This window comes from Alosa pseudoharengus, unplaced genomic scaffold, assembly GCF_046254945.1.
Source record: "Alosa pseudoharengus isolate Yale_2024_CS ecotype anadromous, Long Island Sound unplaced genomic scaffold, YU_APseudo_1.1 YU_APseudo_1.1_scf_12, whole genome shotgun sequence".
NCBI classification, from domain to species: Eukaryota; Metazoa; Chordata; class Actinopteri; order Clupeiformes; family Clupeidae; genus Alosa; species Alosa pseudoharengus.
In genome coordinates this window covers 235,001-255,555 of record NW_027468587.1, presented here as the reverse complement: position 1 = coordinate 255,555, position 20,555 = coordinate 235,001, and the positions used below count along the sequence as shown (strand labels likewise).

Below are 20,555 nucleotides of genomic sequence, written 5' to 3'. Positions count from 1 at the left end.
TAGGAGGTAAATAATAGTGTAGTGCAGTAGTAGTAATAGTAGCAGTACCAGTTATAGGCCCACCTTTGATCTCCTTGGTGAAGCGGACCCTCTGGGAGTCGGTGAGTGTTTTGGGCTGCTCGTCGATGTTACGGATGTCCAGGACCTCACACATGAACTCGATAACTGGCTGTGCTTTGTAGAAGGCCGTGGCAGACACTGCAGCGGGGAAGAGCACCAACCGAGTCAGTCAAAGGTCCCAACATCGGCTGTGCCGAGATTAAATAAACTACGGTTGGCATGCTTCTCTCCTCAAGATATCAGAATGATACTCCATTTACGCAATGTTAACTAAACTTTCTTTTTGCACATGAAGGGGAGGGTTTGCCAACACAGCCTGAGTTTATGATCAATTGGTTCATGTAGCACTTTCTTATTACCCGTGGAATGCAGACAAAAAATGAGTTGCTTTAAAGAGCTGCAGGAGACCTGGGTTGGAGGCCAGGTGGGGTGACTGCCCTCTCCCTTTGCTGCATAACTCATACTGACAGCACTCTGTCACAACTGTCAACAAGCCCCTCATGCCTTTTTACCACCAGGGTGTTAAAGTTTATTTAATCTCTTTAAAGCAACTAATTATTTTACTGCAATCCTCATGGGAGGGAATATCTTTCATAATGATAATCAGGAGAAGCAGAAGGATTGTGACGGTCTTTAGACATCCTCACACAGCGAAATGATAGATTTTGGACAGTGAGGCAGTTCAAATACAGGTAACATCAAACTAGATGGATTAATCAGGAAGTTACATCATACATCACTACGTTACTCTTGAAGTTACCTGGGTAAACCAGCAAGCTCACTTCGTGGTGCAGGACACAGGTGTGTTACTGCTATCTGATACTCCGCTAGTCTGGTCCTCAGAGGACCAGCTACTCACCGTCTATGTTGAGCATCATCTTCCACATGGCTGGCCTGACCGACTGATGGAAGCCGAACCACACCTCCCTGCCCCCGCCCAGAGGGTGGTAATACCCCTCCGGGGGGGAGAAGAAGGAGCGACCCACTGGAGTGTACCTTCACGAGGAGAACAGGAGGGTTAGAGCACTGGAAATCCGCCCTTTGCATTTCCATTTCGTCTGGCTAGAAGTAATGAGCAATGGCAGGGCCATGCTGGATTACTGGATTACTAATTTACAGTGTGCTGAAAGGAACCAAATGTGGAGGTGTATAATAGAGGAGAAAAATGACTATCGCTGAAAATCCCTCAACTTCATACATTGAAGACACTTTCAAACAGTATACTAGTTGGTGTACACTGTGTTCACTGCTTGAACATGACATTGAGTCATGACAAGAGTGTATGCATGTATGTTTGTATGTATGTGTGAAGATGCTGACTACATCTTCCCTGTTTTAGCACACTGTTTTAATTGAATGCACTTTTGCACATGGCCTGTCGGACTATTAACTGCTAATTGTCTGCAGGTGGGGTAATGGGTTAATTGGGCGACACCCACTCTGGTGCCTTACAAAAGGTCCAGGATTTTGGTGTGTGGAGGCAGACTGATGTAGATGTGCAAGTTGTATGTGTAACAGCCATTTTAAAACAGTTTGTTAAATTAAAAAAGACTGTTTTCAACAAACAAATAGCTGGACAGTGTTTAATCTTTTAAAAATGCAAGATGAAGGTCCATATTTTTCACATTTGGTGGCAGCGGTGGGATTATCCCTCTAGTTGTGTGGAGGGAACCCACTTTTTCATTGATTTGGAACATGAAGGTGTACTGCGGAGAAGGGGATGGCAGGCCAATGAAGAGACCTGCTGGGAAAAGATCACTGGAGGAGTTGCGCTGCGGTCCTGTTGGGTTGGCCTATGCCTGATGGAGGAATAGCTCGGGAACTCCTTGATGCTGATGTGAGCCTTGTGGGGAGCTATTGCCCAGGAGAGCAGCAGTGACCTGAGGACTTCCTGAGTATATCTAGTGGCAGACTGGCCTGTGGCCTTGGGAGTAGGCCGGTGCTCGGATAGCCTGTTATCTGCTGGGATTGCAGAGGGCTGAGCGGTGTGTCAGGCAGTCTGGAGGCCTGGATGAGGAGGTATCAGGGGGGCTGTGTACTGTGAAGAGTGCAGTGTTGGGCCGAGAAGGAGTGATCTTGGAATGAAGACTTTCAGTCACCTGATCGACTTTTTGAACTGATGTTTTAAGCACTGTTGACTTGCACATTCTGTTTTTTTTACGCTTCAAACTGTGTTTGCAAGCTTAAAAGAAGGGGAAGGTAATGTGAAGATGCTGACTACAGCTTCCCTGTTTTAGGACACTATTTTAATTGAATGCACTTTTGCACATGGCCTGTCGGACTATTAACTGCTAATTGTCTGCAGGTGGGGTAATGGGTTAATTGGGCGACACCCACTCTGGTGCCTTACAAAAGGTCCAGGATTTTGGTGTGTGGAGGCAGACTGATGTAGATGTGCAAGTTGTATGTGTAACAGCCATTTTAAAACAGTTTGTTAAATTAAAAATGTTTTTTGTTTTGAACAAAAGAAATAGCTGGACAGTGTTTAATCTTTTAAAAATGCAAGATGAAGGTCCATATTTTTCACAGTATGTATGAGGGAGAAAGAGGGACGGAGAGAGAGCGGAAGAGAGGGAAGAAGAGAGAGAGAGAGGAATAGAGAGAGAGAGTAAGAGAGAGAAGAGAGAGGGGGAGCAAGAGAGAATGTTGAGGGAGAGAGAAAGAGAGAGGGAGGAGAGAGTGATGAAGGTAGAATGTGTTAAAGGCATTCTAAGCAATGTTGGGTAACGTCACTTCTGTTGATATTCAAACAAAACAGAGAGCTAGCTTGCTCGCTACTCCCTCCCGTGCAATTGAAACCCTAAACGTGCATCTTGTCGGTAATTGGCTGGAACAGTTTGTTATGTTTTTATGGTCCAGGTTGGACCAGGTTGATTTGGTGGCATTTTTGGAGCCTGGGCTGTCCAGAGAGACCGCATTTTTTTACAGCGTATTCAGGGCACAGACAGCAAGCAGATGGTGAGGTGATGTTTGTTGTATGTGACAAAAAATGTTTTAGCTTAGAAACCATGTAACATTGCTTAGAGCGCCTTTAAGGGAGTAAAAGAGAGAGAGTGAGAAATAAGAGGAAGAGAGGGAGGAAAAGATAAAGAGAGAGTGAGAGAGAGTGTTGAGGGAGGAAAAGATAATGAGAGAGTGAGAGAGAGTGAGGAAGAGAGAGTGAGAAAGAGAGAGTGATAGAGTGAGAAGGAGAGAGTGTTGAGGGAGGAAAAGATAAAGAGAGAGTGAGGAAGAGAGTGATAAAGAGAGAGTGAGGAAGAGAGAGTGAGGAAGATAGATAGATAGATACTTTATTGATCCCCAGGGGATCTCCCCAGAGAGAGTGAGGAAGAGAGAGTGATAAAGAGAGAGTGAGGAAGAGAGAGTGTTGAGGGAGAGAGGGAGGAAAAGATAGAGTGAAGAAGAGAGAGTGAGGAAGAGAGTGCTGAGGGAGGAGACGCACCTCATGGAGGAAGAGAGGGAGGAAAAGATAGAGAGAGAGTGAGAAAGAGAGAGTGCTGAGGGAGGAGACGCACCTCATGGAGGAAGAGAGGGAGGAAAAGAGAGAGAGTGAGAAAGAGAGAGTGCTGAGGGAGGAGACGCACCTCATGGAGGAAGAGAGGGAGGAAAAGATAAAGAGAGAGTGAGGAAGAGAGTGCTGAGGGAGGAGACGCACCTCGTTGAGGCGAAAGAGAGAGTGATAGAGAGAGAGAGTGATAGAGAGAGTGCTGAGGAAGGAGACGCACCTCATGGAGGCGAAAGAGAGAGTGATAGAGAGAGAGAGAGAGTGATAGAGAGAGTGCTGAGGGAGGAGACGCACCTCATGGAGGCGAAAGAGAGAGTGATAGACAGAGAGAGTGATAGAGTGCTGAGGGAGGAGACGCACCTCATGGAGGAAGAGAGGGAGGAAAAGATAAAGAGAGAGTGATAGAGAGAGTGCTGAGGGAGGAGACGCACCTCATGGAGGCCAGGTGTCGCATGGCCACGTCGAGCGCCTGGACCGAGTCCAGGGGCACCTGCAGCCGGCCGCTCACCAGCGTCTCCTGAAGCAGCCGCCATGACACTTTGGCCAGCCAGCGAATGGACACCTTGAAGATGCGGTCCTTCCCCTCACCCGGGATGGTTACCTCGAAGTCCACCTGGTGCAGAAGGGGGAGGGGGTGTAGAGAAGAAGAGAGCGATGAGGTGGGTAGAAAATGTGTTTGTATACATGCAGTCCTACATCAGAGAGACATAGGTGTTTGTATGCATGCAGTCCTACATCAGAGAGACATAGGTGTTTGTATGCATTATACATGCAGTCCTACATCAGAGAGACATAGGTGTTTGTATACATGCAGTCATACATCAGAGAGACATAGGTGTTTGTATGCATTATACATGCAGTCCTACATCAGAGAGACATAGGTGTTTGTATGCATGCAGTCCTACATCAGAGAGACATAGGTGTTTGTATGCATTATACATGCAGTCCTACATCAGAGAGACATAGGTGTTTGTATACATGCAGTCCTACATCAGAGAGACATAGGTGTTTGTATACATGCAGTCCTACATCAGAGAGACATAGGTGTTTGTATGCATGCAGTAGGGCTGTAACGATACACCAACCTCACGATTCGGTTTGTATCACGATTTTTGACCCACACGGTTCCATACGAATCTCGATTTTTCTTTTTTCTTTTTTTTTGGGGGGGGGCTAGACATTTTATAAAAAATAACATTTTAATAGCCTCCCTTAGAACACCAGAGGATTACAATATAATATATCTATTATTTTATATCGTTATATAAAAATATTTTTCTGAATGACTGATATTTATGACAGCACACTTTATGCAGATTAGCCTATAGCCTAGGCCTACTATTTTTTTTATTACAACTCTACCTCTTTAATTCAGCTGTCTGGTTGAAGCCTGGAAATATTGTAAACAAAGTAGCATATAGCTTAGCCTATCATAGTCTACTGATTGGACTGTTCAGTTTCCCCATGTGTGTTTAAGTTTCAAGGTAATACTTGTTCTCCTTGGGACAGGCCCTTTTGGGAAACGTTGGTATTGAGATGATCAGTCAACTTCAATGCAAGAGTTTTAAACAAATATGTGCAGCATGCTAATGATGCTAAGCGGATTTAATAGTAATTTAGCTAGTCGTCTATGCGTCCTTGCTTTCACGATTGTGAATGTTTTATTTAAGTCGCACGTGTTCATTGAGCAGGAGAGGGAGGGAGAGAGAGGGAGGGAGCGCGAGAGAGAGCGGGGCAAGGAGAGGGGGTTTACTTCTATACTGTTTGGTAAAGTTGCACACATAGTCTACAATGAAAGCAAGGTGAGGTATGAAATTATTATTTATTTATTTTGTTTGTTTTTGGACAACGTAGGCTACCGATAAGTAAAGCGGGATTTGTGGGTTGCTTTTGCGGCCGCATAAGCTGCAAAGCACTGCGTGAAACACTAGAAAGGGTGTGTCGCGATTCTGCCTTTTCACACCGCGACACAGTATCGTGGATATGAATGTCGTTACAGCCCTAGCATGCAGTCATACATCAGAGAGACATAGGTGTTTGTATACATGCAGTCCTACATCAGAGAGACATAGGTGTTTGTATACATGCAGTCCTACATCAGAGAGACATAGGTGTTTGTATACATGCAGTCCTACATCAGAGAGACATAGGTGTTTGTATGCATGAGGTTTCGGAGTTCTGCGTCGGGGTTTCTTTGCATCGTCGTGCATTTCATCATCATAACACTAGGGGATGTGTGCATTTCATCAGCATAACACTAGGGGATGTGTGCATTTCATCAGCATAACACTAGGGGATGTGTGCATAACACTAGGGGATGTGTGCATTTCATCAGCATAACACTAGGGGATGTGTGCATTTCATCAGCATAACACTAGGGGATGTGTGCATAACACTAGGGGATGTGTGCATTTCATCAGCATAACACTAGGGGATGTGTGCATTTCATCAGCATAACACTAGGGGATGTGTGCATAACACTAGGGGATGTGTGCATTTCATCAGCATAACACTAGGGGATGTGTGCATAACACTAGGGGATGTGTGCATTTCATCAGCATAACACTAGGGGATGTGTGCATAACACTAGGGGATGTGTGCATAACACTAGGGGGTGTGTGCATTTCATCAGCATAACACTAGGGGATGTGTGCATAACACTAGGGGATGTGTGCATTTCATCAGCATAACACTAGGGGATGTGTGCATAACACTAGGGGATGTGTGGCTTCGAAGTTCTGTGCTGTCTGTGTCGCTCACCACCGAAACGGTACTCAGAATGGCAAACCCCATAGACTGTCGTGCTGAAATATGAATCTTACTTGTTTGGCCTTTTCTCGCTTAGATTTTGTAAAAAGTATCGAGAAATAGACACAGTAAAATTCATTGACCTACCCCTGTGTGTGTGTGTGTGCATGTGCGTGTATGAGAGAAAGAAGGGTGGGGAACATGGCAGAAAATAAGTCTGAGGTTATTTGCGAGGTGTCTGCCAGCCAGTTTATGTTATGTTAGCAAACAAACTTTAGCACAACTGCCCAAAAGTACTGCTTGCTGGCAGTGCTAATTTCAAAACGTTATTGACATATAGACACTTTACAAACGGATAACCTCGTCATTTTAACCAAAATTTAGAGGGAGTTTATTTGTAAAGCTTCTGTCAGTGAACTAGCTTGTTGCTACTCCCCACAGTAGGCTGCTATCAACACACAGGACGAGTTGACCAATCACAGTCCCTGCATCGCCTCGACGTTAGGTTACACATTTTTGGAGGTGCACGTGGAGCTACAGCGGAGGGCTCAGAGCAGGGTTGGCGGCGACACAGAGGCGTCTGCGCGCGCGTGTGTGTGTCTGCGCGCGTGTGTGTGTCTGCGCGCGTGTGTGTGTCTGCGCGCGTGTGTGTGTCTGCGCGCGCGTATGTGAGGAGGTTGGCGGCAACACAGAGGCGTCTGCGGTGGAACGCCTTCGATTCGACGCACAAGCATAAATCAGCCTTAAGACGTTAAAAGGCAGAGCAGAGAGAGAAAGAAAATTATAAATTAGAAAGAAATGAAGAAAGGAAAGAAGGAAGGCATGAATGAAGACAAAAAGAAAGGACCAAAAGAAAGAAAAAAATGACATGCCAAGTGTGTTAAGTATGTGTTGCCCATGTTGTCCATGTCTTGCCTACCTTCTCGCTACCAATAGGCAGGGCCAGCACAGTGTAGATGTTCTTCTTGCCGTCGTACACCGGCTTCCGGTCGCCGAACAGCTGAGGCTTGAAGTGCTGCACCATGTACTCCACTACCTCTCTGTGGGGGAAGCATCAGATCAGACCCATGTACTCCACTACCTCTCTGTGGGGGAAGCATCAGATCAGACCCATGTACTCCACTACCTCTCTGTGGGGGAAGCATCAGATCAGACCCATGTACTCCACTATCAGATCAGACCCATGTACTCCACTACCTCTCTGTGGGGGAAGCATCAGATCAGACCCATGTACTCCACTACCTCTCTGTGGGGGAAGCATCAGATCAGACCCATGTACTCCACTACCTCTCTGTGGGGGGAAGCATCAGATCAGACCCATGTACTCCACTACCTCTCTGTGGGGGAAGCATCAGATCAGACCCATGTACTCCACTATCAGATCAGACCCATGTACTCCACTACCTCTCTGTGGGGGAAGCATCAGATCAGACCCATGTACTCCACTACCTCTCTGTGGGGGAAGCATCAGATCAGACCCATGTACTCCACTATCAGATCAGACCCATGTACTCCACTACCTCTCTGTGGGGGAAGCATCAGATCAGACCCATGTACTCCACTATCAGATCAGACCCATGGACTCCACTACCTCTCTGTGGGGGAAGCATCAGATCAGACCCATGTACTCCACTACCTCTCTGTGGGGGGAAGCATCAGATCAGACCCATGTACTCCACTATCAGATCAGACCCATGTACTCCACTACCTCTCTGTGGGGGAAGCATCAGATCAGACCCATGTACTCCACTACCTCTCTGTGGGGGGAAGCATCAGATCCATGTCAAAAGCACCATGTACTCCACTACCTCTACCTCCCCCCACCCCAGCTATTATACTGCCTGCTCACACATCCGCTCTAGAGACTTGTGATGCAAAATGCATTGATTATCTTACTGGAGTATTTACAGAACCAAGTGGGAGATTTTTATGGCTATTGATCTGGTCCCACTGTTTATCACTTCGGTACAACAACCAATAATGGAGTGCTTGTGTGAACACTGAAGATAGAATAGGATGCGTTGCTATAAGAATACGATGCGTTGCTATGAGAATGCGCAGAGTAAAATGTCCTGATCAGAATAGGATGCGTTGCTATGAGAATACGCAGAGTAAAATGTCCTGATCAGAACAGAGAAAATGCTGAAACACTTTAAGCATGTACCACTAACACTTAGGGATGCACAATATTATCGGTACCACATTGGCAGATAACAGCTTACAAATGATCAGCATGTCCCTGCAAATGGCATCAGTGGGGCTTGTCTGGGACTTAATCCACAATCAAGACGGCAGCAGCCTAATGTGAATTGTTATACATGGAAGGTGAAAGCAGGTGATTACTGTGACACAAAATTCTAATACATCTATCCAACAATAGCCTGACCAGGCCTGATTGAAGTATTACAAGCCCCGTTCAGAAACACACCTAGCCAATAAAGAGACACTCCTAGCCATGTTCCCCACCCTTCTTTCTCTCATACACGCACACGCACACGCACACACACACACACAGGGGTAGGTCAAGCCCCGGTCTAGGCCAGAAGGTCTAAGATTTTCTCAGAGGATGGTCTAGTCATGTAATTAACTGAATTTGGGAACTACATGCAAGAAGCCTTTTATCTACTTATTTCTGGGCCAGGCTGTTTACAACTGAGGAGGATCAAGCTTCAGTCATCAGATCAAGCCTGTTACTCTTTGTGTGTGTGTCTGTGTGTGTGTGTGTATGTGTGTCTGTTACTCTTTGTTGAATGAAATGCAGCCCGTGTTCAGACTAATGGACCATGGATCTGGAGCGGCTGTAAATATGTCTGGCATGTCATGTAGCTGACCCCAAATGACCCCGCTAGACACCAGGCCTGCGTGACAAATGGAGAATCCCAAGCAAGACCAGAGAAAACAAGATAGTGTCGGAAGCTGCCTGCTCTGACTTGTTCTCATCTCATGCTAGAGGGCAAGCGATCTTAAAGTTTAAGTCCAGTGTAAATTGACCCATAGTCCTGTTGTTCAAGCACATCTCATGCTTGAGGGCAAGCGATCTTAAAGTTTAAGTCCAGTGTAAATTGACCCATAGTCCTGTTGTTCAAGCTCATCTCATGCTTGAGGGCAAGCGATCTTAAAGTTTAAGTCCAGTGTAAATTGACCCATAGTCCTGTTGTTCAAGCTCATCTCATGCTTGAGGGCAAGCGATCTTAAGGGAGGAATCTTGAAATTAAGGGGAGGCATAGCTGAGCAGGTACCTCATGATCTTAGAATTTTTTGTGAGGTTTATACTCTGTGCCACAGCACTACAAGACCTGAGATGAAACAAAAGGCAGTCGACTGACCAAGGCTCTAGAATTTAGCCAAGTTACAGGCTTACAAACTTGTAAGTTTAAGCAGTTTAAAATCTAGAGCTACTATGTCAGTCTACAATGGTTCAAACACAATTGAGGGTTACTGAAGGGGGTGGAGGTACGTATGTGATGAGGGACTTCCAGGCATCGATTAGATTACTGGCCAGCCACTGCCTCACTATGAGCGGCCGGCCTGCCTGCCAAGACGGCTACCTGTTGACTCGGCGGGGACACTTGTCAGGCTTGATGTCCACCTCGTAGTGGTACACGTCCATCTTGGGGATCTCCACCTCAAAGTAGTTGGCCAGCAGCTTGATGGGTTTGCCCACAGTGCCCATCCCCGGACGGCGCGGGGCCTGAAACACCTGCTGCAGGGGAGGGGGGTAAGGCCCCATGGGCACTGGAAACAGGCAGGAAGAAGCAGACAGGGAACCAGATCGGGGGGGGGGCAACAGGGGAAAGGAGAACGGGAGGGGTGTGGGGAATCCAAAAGGTAAAGGATGCGTGAACAAATGGAGTTCAGTGGATCAGAAAAAAAATTAAGTGAGGAGGAGAGAGTGCAGAAGGGATTGTTAAGTGATTTTTGGAAAAGAGAAATAAATAAAAGAGAGATTGGGAAAGAAATATAGGGGGTGGGTGAAAGAGAGGGATAGAGACAGAGCCATGCCAGAGGTAGGGAGGAGAAGAATTGATTGTGGCATTGGGATGAGGGAGGGGTAAGAGAGCATTGGAGGGGGCAGGGAGGGGTAAGAGAGTATTTAGGGGGCAGGGAGAAGGACAGGATTAAGAGTGGTAGAGAGTGTGACAGGAGAGGAGGATATTAACGAATGAGGGACAAAAGAAAAGTGGGTGAACAAAGACGAAAGAGTGGAGAGAGGGGGAGGGAAAAGGGGAGAAAAGTTTTTGAGAGAGAAACAAGAATATTTAGCATCACATTCATAAACATCACATTTAGGATCACATTCATAAATATCACATTTAGAATCACATTCATAAACAATATCACATTTAGCAGCACATTCATAAACATCACCACATTTAGGATCACATTCTGAAACAACATTACATCATACTCTTTACTTCCTGACTTTAGAGAGAGTGTATAATTAATTCAGCCCTATCCAACAGTCCCCTAATACTCCTTTATCATGTGTAAAGTTGTGCAACTCATTCAGCAGATGCATCAGGAAACACTTCAACAGGTCAACAGTTTTATTATGCAGAGTTGTGTTTATAAAGTCACTGTCCAACAATGGACAAATGTATTACGTTGCGGAGAGGGAGTGACTTCTTTTGGCCGCCGCACTGGCGGACAAACTCTCTGATTGTGGGATAAATGGTCATTACGCTTCCTTATGTATACTGTAATGCATTTATGTAATCATCAGAGATAGCGAGAGATAAAGAGAGAGAGAAAGAAAGAGAGGGAAAGAGAGAGGGAAGGAGGGAGGAGAAAGGCCTGAAGGGTACAAGGAGGATAAGTAGGGATCTGTCTTTTGAAAGGGGCCCCACAGTCTAACCCCTCCATCCCAGGAGAACCCTCCCTCCATCACAACAAAGACCCCAGCTGCCCTCCATCTCCATCAGAAAACAGGGGAAACAGAGAGGCAGGCCAGGGAAAGGGGTGAGAAAGTGACACAGAGAGAGAGAGAGAGAGAGAGAGAGAGAGAGAGAGAGAGAGAGAGAGAGAGAGAGAGAGAGGTGGGAAATATATATAGAGAGAGATGAAGGGAGAAAGAGGTGGGAGATATATATAGAGATGGAGAGAGAGATGGGCTAAAGAGACAGAGAAGGAGTTCACCCCACACCCCACATTTCTCCAACAACACAAATACGAGGGCCCCCCAAAACATTCCCAGGCTCACCATGACAACTCCACAGCAACACACATTGTCATGGAGATAAGGAAACCTGGGTGTGAGAGCACAAGAGCGTGTGTGTGTGTATGTGTGTGAGACAGAGATAGAGTGAGTGTGTGTGTGCCTTTGCATGCATGCCTGTGTGTGGTTGGTTGTGAGCGTGCGTGTATGTGTGTGTGTGTGTGTGTGCGCCTTGAGAGGTGGGGGTTCAGTGTTGGGATCTTGGCCTTATTCATCCTGCAACAGCGTGACAGAGCCACTCCCCACTCCCCAGCACATCAATCTCCCAATCTTCCCACCAGCCCCCCATTCATAAGCAGAGAGACCATTTAAAGGGCCAGCCATGCAAGGCCACCACAACAGTCCACCAAAACAACTCCAAAACCCACCCTCACTGGCAAACTAAACCACATACAGGCAGAGTATTTCAGCTACTATTTCTATGTAAACCCACCACGGATAAGATATCAACTGCACCGATATCAGAACCAAAAGGCCAATTTTATGGTGTCACATTTTATTATGCAGTAGCAGTTACTTGAAAGACATATTTCTAAATGGTGTCAGCTATGCAGCGGTGCCTTCAGGGGGCCATGATCAAGGAACAGACATCCATCTGTATGTTGTACTGTGATGCAGTGAAAAAGAATAAGGACAACATAATCCAATTTCACAAATACCCCTTATTGGCATTCTCACAAGAGTAATGCATCGCACAGGTTTTCAGGGCAATTGCTAGTAAATTTGCCAATAGCAGTCAACAAGGACTGGTGCATCTCTAACCCCTTCTCATCATCGATACCCAGCAACTGACTAACCCCTTCTCATCATGGATGCCCAACAACTGACTAACCCCTTCTCATCATGGATGCCCAACAACTGACTAACCCCTTCTCATCATGGATGCCCAACAACTGACTAACCCCTTCTCATCATGGATGCCCAACAACTGACTAACCCCTTCTCATCATGGATGCCCAACAACTGACTAACCCCTTCTCATCATGGATGCCCAGTGCTGGTGGAATGAGTTGCCCAGTGCTCTGCACTCCTGTGATAGTTTTGGGTGTTTGAAGAGTTAGGTTTGAAGGTTTCAAGACGTATCTGTTCAGCTTACACTTCATTAATTAAGTGGTTCTTATGAGTAATGGTTTGTATATTTATGAGTTATGGTTTGTACTTATGAGTTATGGTTTGTATATTTATGATATTTGTTTATTTTGATATTGCATATTGATACGTTGATATTGCATTGATATTGTTATTATTGCTATTTTCCTTAATGTTGTCTTAACAACTTTTTAACTGTTTACTGGTCATTTTAAACTATTGCATTCTTTTTATTTTGTAATTCACTTTGGACAAAAGTGTCTGCTAAATTCCATAACCATAACTAACCCCTACTCATCATGGATGCCCAACACTGACGAACCCCTACTCATCATGGATGCCCAACACTGACGAACCCCTACTCATCATGGATGCCCAACACTGACGAACCCCTACTCATCATGGATGCCCAACACTGACTAACCCCTACTCATCATGGATGCCCAACACTGAGCAACTAATTTAACAGGACTTCTTCCCTTCTCCCTCTTGCTCTCCTCTTCTTTTCCCTCTCTCATTCACTTCTTCATGTTCAAACACTCACACACACACACACACACACACACACACACACAAAGCAGATGGTTTGAAAGCAGCAGCCAGAGCTTGAGCACCAGTGAACAATAGCCGCACCCTCAGGCAGACAGAGAAGGAGCAGCAGCCAGAACCAGAGTAACAAGGGAGGAGAGCAGGGAGGGGAGGAGAGGGGAGGCTGCCGATTCAGAACCCCAAATCTGCCAGCACCCACCTGGTTGTGCCTGGCATCAGGATCTCCAGCTGTCTCACTATAGGCACAAAAACAGTGTGTGTGTGTGTGTGTGTGTGTGTGTGTGTGTGTGTGTGTGTGTGTGTGTGTGTGTGTGTGTGTGTGTGTGTGTGTGTGTGTGTGTGTGTGTGTGTGTGTGTGTGTGTGTGTGGACAGGAGAGTTTGTTGAGTGAGGGTGCAGTAGTGTGTGCACCACCTGGCAATCAAGCCCCCCCCCCCATTCTTCCAGCCTTTGACCTCTGACAGATTGTACCCTTTATTTAGAATGGTCATTCCACAGTAACCATGGTGACCTCTTAAGAATTCTGGCTTCACTCGCATTTGTTAAGATACTGCACTGACTTTAGCCATCTAGGCAGTAGATCTAGCTGAGGATACAGATCATGAACACAATAAAATGTCTTGTTCTCAGAAACTCAACATTTAAAAAAATGTATCAAAAAAGAAGGGGGAAAAGTGCCAATGAGAATTTGCAATTCTCTTCACAGCTGGGTACAACAGAGCACAAAGGAGACCCAGGATTTCTAAATGAGTGAATATTGACTTGGTAAAGAAAAGTGCAATGCTTTGTGACTACCTTGACAAATAAAACCAGATAGTTGGGAGGAATATTGACTGCATTCAACAGATGTGCCAAATGACGCCTTCAAGCAAGAACAAAGGCTTGAACTGGCAAGAGCGTGAACTTTTATTTGTCTTACCTGAACACTAGGCCCAACATGGCAACTTTCCGCTAGGCCTAGTTATTCCTCTGAACTATGACAACTGGATGAGAGGCAGGTGTGAAAACCAGTGTTTCCTGAATGAGGGACTCACACTTAAGTTTCACTTAAGGACTCTCATGAGGGACTCACACTTAAGTTTCCTGAACGGAGATTATGACTTGGACTCCTAAGCTTGTTTTGATCAGTATCCTGAAGAAATATTTAATCAGACAAGACCTTCCCTGTAGTCTATCATTAGGCCTACCAGGAACCAGGATTAAAATATTTGACATCTGTGTAAGTGTGCAGACATCTTCACTGTGAATGTAAAAATGTCCACTGAAAATTCCATTTATTAGGCTCTATCAGGAACTACTTTGCACACTGCCTGGTCATCCTCATGAATGGTGAGGCATTAAGTAGGTCAAGAAACACCTGCAAACCATGCATTACCTGAAAATATGAAGAATGTTGTTTGGAGGAATAATTCAATTTTAATAATGGATAAACACAATCACTCTATTTGATTTAGGAAGTACACCAGCTGATTCTCAGAGGAAAACTTCCAATGGCAGTTGGCCTACATATTGCTACAGTGTGTGCGTCAATCCACTGCACAATTAACGGAGGAGATCAACAGCTCCACTTTCCAGGGGCGCAAACACTTCTCAAGATTTGAACACACTGCCACTTGCTGCTTTGTTGCATGAGGAGAAGCACATGTAATACATTTCCAAGTTTATTCATGGACTTATGTAAAGATCACCATGAAGTCTGAGCAGGAATGGAGCAAACAAGCAAGCTGAGGTTGTCACAGATGTAAAACTAGATCAGTTAAAGGGCAAGGAAAGGAAACTTGCTATATTTTACATACTATCAGTATACATTTGTGTTTATGTGCCCAGAACCAGTCCTAAGAGACTGACAAAATGGTTGTCAACACTCCTCAGAATCACCTCAGTAAGAAGGGGACCTGCTTGTGGTAACTAGGGGACCTGCTGAAAATGAGCTGGTTGGTCTTACTCTGGGCAGCAAGGCCTTTTCATGGACCTCTGAGGGGCTCACCCTTTACAGAAAAACATGGAATAAATGCCAAGTAAAAACCCTAAGTCACAGGTTAAATTCACCTGGTTGCATTTTGACACAGATGGTAGTAGATAGATAGATACAGATAGATAGATACTCCATTGATCCCCAAGGGGAAATTCAAGATGTATTATGACCCAAGATGTAGTATGACCCTTAGCAATATTTAATACTACTGACCCAACCAAGGCCTCCAATCTTGAAGGAAACCACAACCATGATTACTTATCACAGACTAATTTTCAACTATCTTAGAAATGTGTGTTGTTGTGTTCGTGGGCAATGACTTATTTATGTCACTGCAGTCCTTATATAATCCCCCAGATGCAAATGAATAGGGACATTCGAGTGCAGTGTTAATTGCACTGTCCTCAACCATGTCAATGCACATTGTAATAGTATGTTAATAACATCGTTCTGGGCGTCGGGTCTGTGCGCGCGCGTGAGTTTTCAGGGAGGTCCTAGGGTGCGCCCAGCTGCTTTGGTGGAAGGCGGGCTTTACCTCGAAGATCTACGGTTAACGATTCCCACGACCCCCTGCCCCCGCCCCTGACCTCGAACATTGTCAATGCACACGGAAGCCTTCCTTTCACTAAGTATTAAAATGTACCTTAAGTAAGAAATATTTGTGATTAACGTTACTATTGTTCTGTAACAAATTGCTAAAAAATGTTCTTTACGCCAAAACATGATGCATAATGTCCACCGACATGGTTTGTTAAGAGACAAATGTGAGCGGCACAGTTTTCCCAATTATGATTATCATATAGTCCTATTGAAAACATTGTCTAGCGAACAGAAATGACAGCGTAGAAAGACCTACCAGCGCCAGATGGTCCCGGCTCCATCCCATCCACTTAGCCGCGAGGGTTCAACACACAGTTCAAAGCTATATCGCCACAACGCCGGCCGCGTCAGGCTGGAAGCGTTTCAGACTTCCAGCCTCCTCTCAGCGTTCAAGCTTTTCCTTCCTCGGTAACCCCCCGCCCCCTGCCCCTGCTGGAACCCCCAGACCCGCAGAGTTGTAGCTAACGACAATAGCTTTCTTGCTGGTCTCCCAAAGCAGTGCTCCGACAAGGGCCCCAAAGATCGCCTTCCAATCTTCAAGTCCACCCTTACGGAAATGTCCTGATTCGGATTGACAACTCGAAATGCCCGCGGCGCAGTTTGGTGTTGTGGTCTGTTATATTCCTGCTCACCGTTCAAGCAGGATTCTCCAGTGGAACAAAAACGGCCAGCCCTTCACCCCCGATTTCCAGCCCCCCTTTTCATCGTTTCTGCAGACAGCTCAGTGTTTAAATATAAACGCGTTATTTCGTGACTATTGCCCTCTGGAGGTTGGCGGAATAAATTGCCCTGTACAGAATCAGATGCCAACGTGTAGTTGAACGTTGCTGCACTTGGGGACCAACACATTCATAATATTTGTATGTTATAACATTGTTACAGCCTTATCCCAAAACTCTACACACAATACCCCATAATGACAACATGAAAAATGTTTTTTTGTTTTTTTTATGTTTGCAAATGTATTAGGCTAATACAGTTTTTTGTACAACTGTTTACACACATTTTCAAAACTGTCTATTTTTCAAAACTCTGCACAAAAAAATCCACAATTGCTCCCACAAAATGCAAAATGATTCAGATCTCCAGCAAAATTACACATTATAAATTACAAATTACACATTCAAAATGTCATAAACATCACATTCGCTCTTATAAATTCGCCATTATAAACACTTTTGTCATAATATGACATTTTGGATAGGCACACAATGTTGCTCAAAACCTGAAGCTCTTCTGTCTTTCATGGGCTTCTATGTATATTTCCATACAAGAGCAAAATTCATCAGAGAGAACTTGAAATACACAGTAATCATGTAAGCAATTTTTCCCAAATAATTTGCTGATTTATAGTATGTATTTTATAGCCAACAAGAAAAAAGAAGCAAAACACAATGACCACCAGATAGAGTAGGGTATATATAATTATAGATGACCACCAGATACAGTAGGCTATATATAATTATAGATGCCCACCAGATACAGTAGGCTATATATAATTATAGATGCCCACCAGATACAGTAGGCTATATAGAGTATATATATATATAGAGTAGGCTATATAGAGTATATTATATAGAGTATATATATAGAGTAGGCTATATAGAGTATATATTGTAACGATTTGATAGCGACTCACACAGTTGTCCAATCAAAAGGTTTATTAGCTGAGAACGAGAGCAGGGACACAGACACAGAACACAATAAACACGGGGCAGGTCAAGCACGCACACACACTACACATACAGGGGAGGACGCAGCCCCCCACACAAAAAGGATCACACACGAGGGAGAACTAAAAGGGAAACATGTTACAACAAAGACGCTAACATTACACTCAAAACTAAGGAGAAACACGGACATAAACCCCAAATGTTCGCTCCCGCATCCCAGCATGCCCTGCGTGGGAGAACGCTACGCAATATCTTGTGCGCCGACGTTACACAGCTCCCCCAACAAGCCATCGCCGTCCTCGGCAATGACCACGAGGTAGCCACATGCTAACGTCGGCGCGCGTCACCCGCCACTCAGTCCAACTCACGTGGGGTGCACGCCGCAGGAGCTCACTCAACGGGGAGCCACGCTGCTAGCAGTCCAGTGCGGGCGTGCTAGCAACCACGTGGCCGTCCCCGCTCGTCACCAGCTCCCTCTCAGCAGCCGCCCTCAGGCTGCACTTTCCGCGGCGTGTCACCGCGGCACTCCTCCTCTCCTGGCGGGGCCCTAGGTGGCCTTTCCAACCGTCGACACTGTACCAAGCACCGGGGTTCGAGCGGGGTCAGATGAAGCTGCACCAACGCCACTCCGCTCCGTCGATTCACCGACCAGGACAGACAGGCACCGACTCCGCAGCAACCGGACCACGCTGAGCTCTCCCGCTGCAGCTACCATCTTCGGCGTCCCTCCTCGTGTTGCCTCCTCGCAGAGCCGTCCTGCTCTGCTCCCGGCCCGTTCCACTCCCTCGCGGCCTCAGCGAAGGCACGACCCCCGAGATGGCCATGCTATCGAACTCCACACAACAAACTTTTTTAAAGGCGCCGGCCAACAGGCCAACTAGAACGGGCGCCCACACAGCACGTTGCCTCTCACACGCACCCAAAAGTTTTAAAGTTCAGAGTTCAGAGGGCCTTTCCGTCGAAGCTGCCCCACCGTTGTGAGTTCACTGCCCCCAGCGTCTCTGCCAACCGTCCGTCGTCCAGGAACCTCTTCCTTGCCGCTCTCCCTCGGCTCTGCTCACGCGTCGCGGCCACCGCCATCTCCAGCCTCGAACCGCCCGGCGCGGAGTCACTGCCCAGGCCAGCGTCGTCTTCTCCACAAACCCTTTTCCGGCCCCTCTTCCGGCAAGATCTCCTCCCGTGGCAGCAGGCAGGTCCAGACGACAGCACCTTTCCTCCGTCGGCAGTAGCGATAGAAGGCCTCAAGCTCCTTAGCAACCCTTATAAGGGCTCTCTCCGGATCCTCTTGCGTGGGCCTCCACCCAGTGGTGAGGTCTCCCGCTCCCAGCTTCTCTCGCTGAGCGGAGGCCATGTTCGAAGTCGCATCTGACACCAATGTAACGATTTGATAGCGACTCACACAGTTGTCCAATCAAAAGGTTTATTAGCTGAGAACGAGAGCAGGGACACAGACACAGAACACAATACACACGGGGCAGGTCACACACACACTACACATACAGGGGAGGACGCAGCCCCCCACACAAAAAGGATCACACACGAGGGAGAACTAAAAGGGAAACATGTTACAACAAAGACGCTAACATTACACTCAAAACTAAGGAGAAACACGGACATAAACCCCAAATGTTCGCTCCCGCATCCCAGCATGCCCTGCGTGGGAGGACGCTACGCAATGTCTTGTGCGCCGACGTTACAATATATAGAGTAGGCTATATAGAGTATATATATATAGAGTAGGGTATATATGATTATAGATGCCCACCAGATAGAGTAGGCTATATAGAGTATATATATAGAGTAGGCTATATAGAGTATATATATAGTTGGGCAAGTATATGCATAGGCCTATAGACTCTATAGCTATGATAATGTTATATTCATAGGCCTATAGACTCTATAGCTAGGCTGCCTATAGACTCTATAGCTCGGCTAATGTTATATTCATAGGCCTAAAGACTCTATAGCTAGGCTAATGTTATATTCATAGTTTTACGACAAGTTTTACATAAACTCAACTTTTTGTAGAACATTACCCGAAAGTCCAACTAATTTCATTTCAAAGTATCTGCAGTCAACAAGGATTGGCAGGCGCGGATCTACAGGGTGGCAAAGGGTGGCAGCTGCCACCCCTGCCACCCCTGGGACACAGTCTTGCCACCCCTGTTGCCACCCCATTTATAAATCAGATAATATTTTTAAGTATATTTTATGTTAAAACATACATGTTGGTCTGAGAACTGTGAGATGGTGTGAAACCCGCACCAAACTCCTCCTTAACAGAAACCGCCGATTTAGAATCCCCCGCCCCATCACAATGGTTTCACCCATCACCATCATACGCAGCGGCCCCCTGTGAAATTTCAGCATTGGCAGCAGGTTGCACAGTGCATGCATCTATAGGTGTAAACTGTCTGTAGGCTAAAACGAAGTGGTAAGTTTGATCACCAAGTCGAAAAAGTCCATAATCAGACTCATAGTCAGTCCATAATCAGTTAACCCGGCAATAACCTCACTGTTTAGTCTACATTATTTACATCCGCAAGACTGATGGTCAGGTCAGATAATAAGAGTATGGTTGTGCGTAGCTTAACGTTAGTCTATTTGTGTGTGTCGCTAGTTTATAACCTTTGATTTTAACTACTGCTGTCGATGTCAACCAGTTAATGTATGTGATAATTCAACATGGGTTCTCAGAATTGTCATGAATCCACTTTCCCAGCATCTGACTATCTAATTTTAGTCGACATGTCAGATCACACTAGGATATCTAATGATGGGGGTGCGTTTTTCTTTTTCCTTTCTTTTCATATGGTATGAATCTAAACAAGTAAAAGTACAGTACTATGCTACAGTTACATGACTAAAATTCTACTCAGTCACAATAAGTAAAAGTGCTATTTTCAAACAACCCTACTCCGAGGAGGCTACTAGTCTAGAGTACTAGACTACACTACAGTTCGACTCCTGGCTGGCTCGGCGGCAACTTTTGACCCCGCGCCGGGAGGACCGCCACGCTGGCCCTCTGCCCTCTGCTGGCCAGTAGATTTGCCGCGGCCTTCAGTGGGCCTACATGTCCTCTCTCGTCAAAAGCCAGTCAGTCGCTCCCGGACCTCAGTCACACTCCTTTCTGTCCAGCACA

The 20,555-nt window shown here is 45.9% G+C and overlaps 1 protein-coding gene across 2 annotated transcripts in view; it reads right to left on the bottom strand.

Annotated features, from left to right (window-relative positions):
- ago1 (argonaute RISC component 1) overlaps positions 1 to 16,430 on the bottom strand; it is a 39,197-nt gene extending 22,767 nt beyond the window's left edge. Inside the window, exons 1-6 of one of the 2 annotated variants that reach the window (XM_076279658.1) lie at positions 15,997 to 16,430; positions 9,862 to 10,048; positions 7,233 to 7,353; positions 3,997 to 4,178; positions 920 to 1,056; positions 49 to 198 (exon numbers count right to left, since the gene is read on the bottom strand). In XM_076279658.1, the coding sequence (XP_076135773.1) occupies positions 49 to 198; positions 920 to 1,056; positions 3,997 to 4,178; positions 7,233 to 7,353; positions 9,862 to 10,048; positions 15,997 to 16,021 (802 nt within the window). In that variant the 5' untranslated portion in view covers positions 16,022 to 16,430. The remainder of the gene's footprint in view (positions 1 to 48; positions 199 to 919; positions 1,057 to 3,996; positions 4,179 to 7,232; positions 7,354 to 9,861; positions 10,049 to 15,996) is intronic. The other variant, XM_076279659.1, reaches the window with a different exon arrangement.
- Positions 16,431 to 20,555: the final 4,125 nt, after the last annotated feature.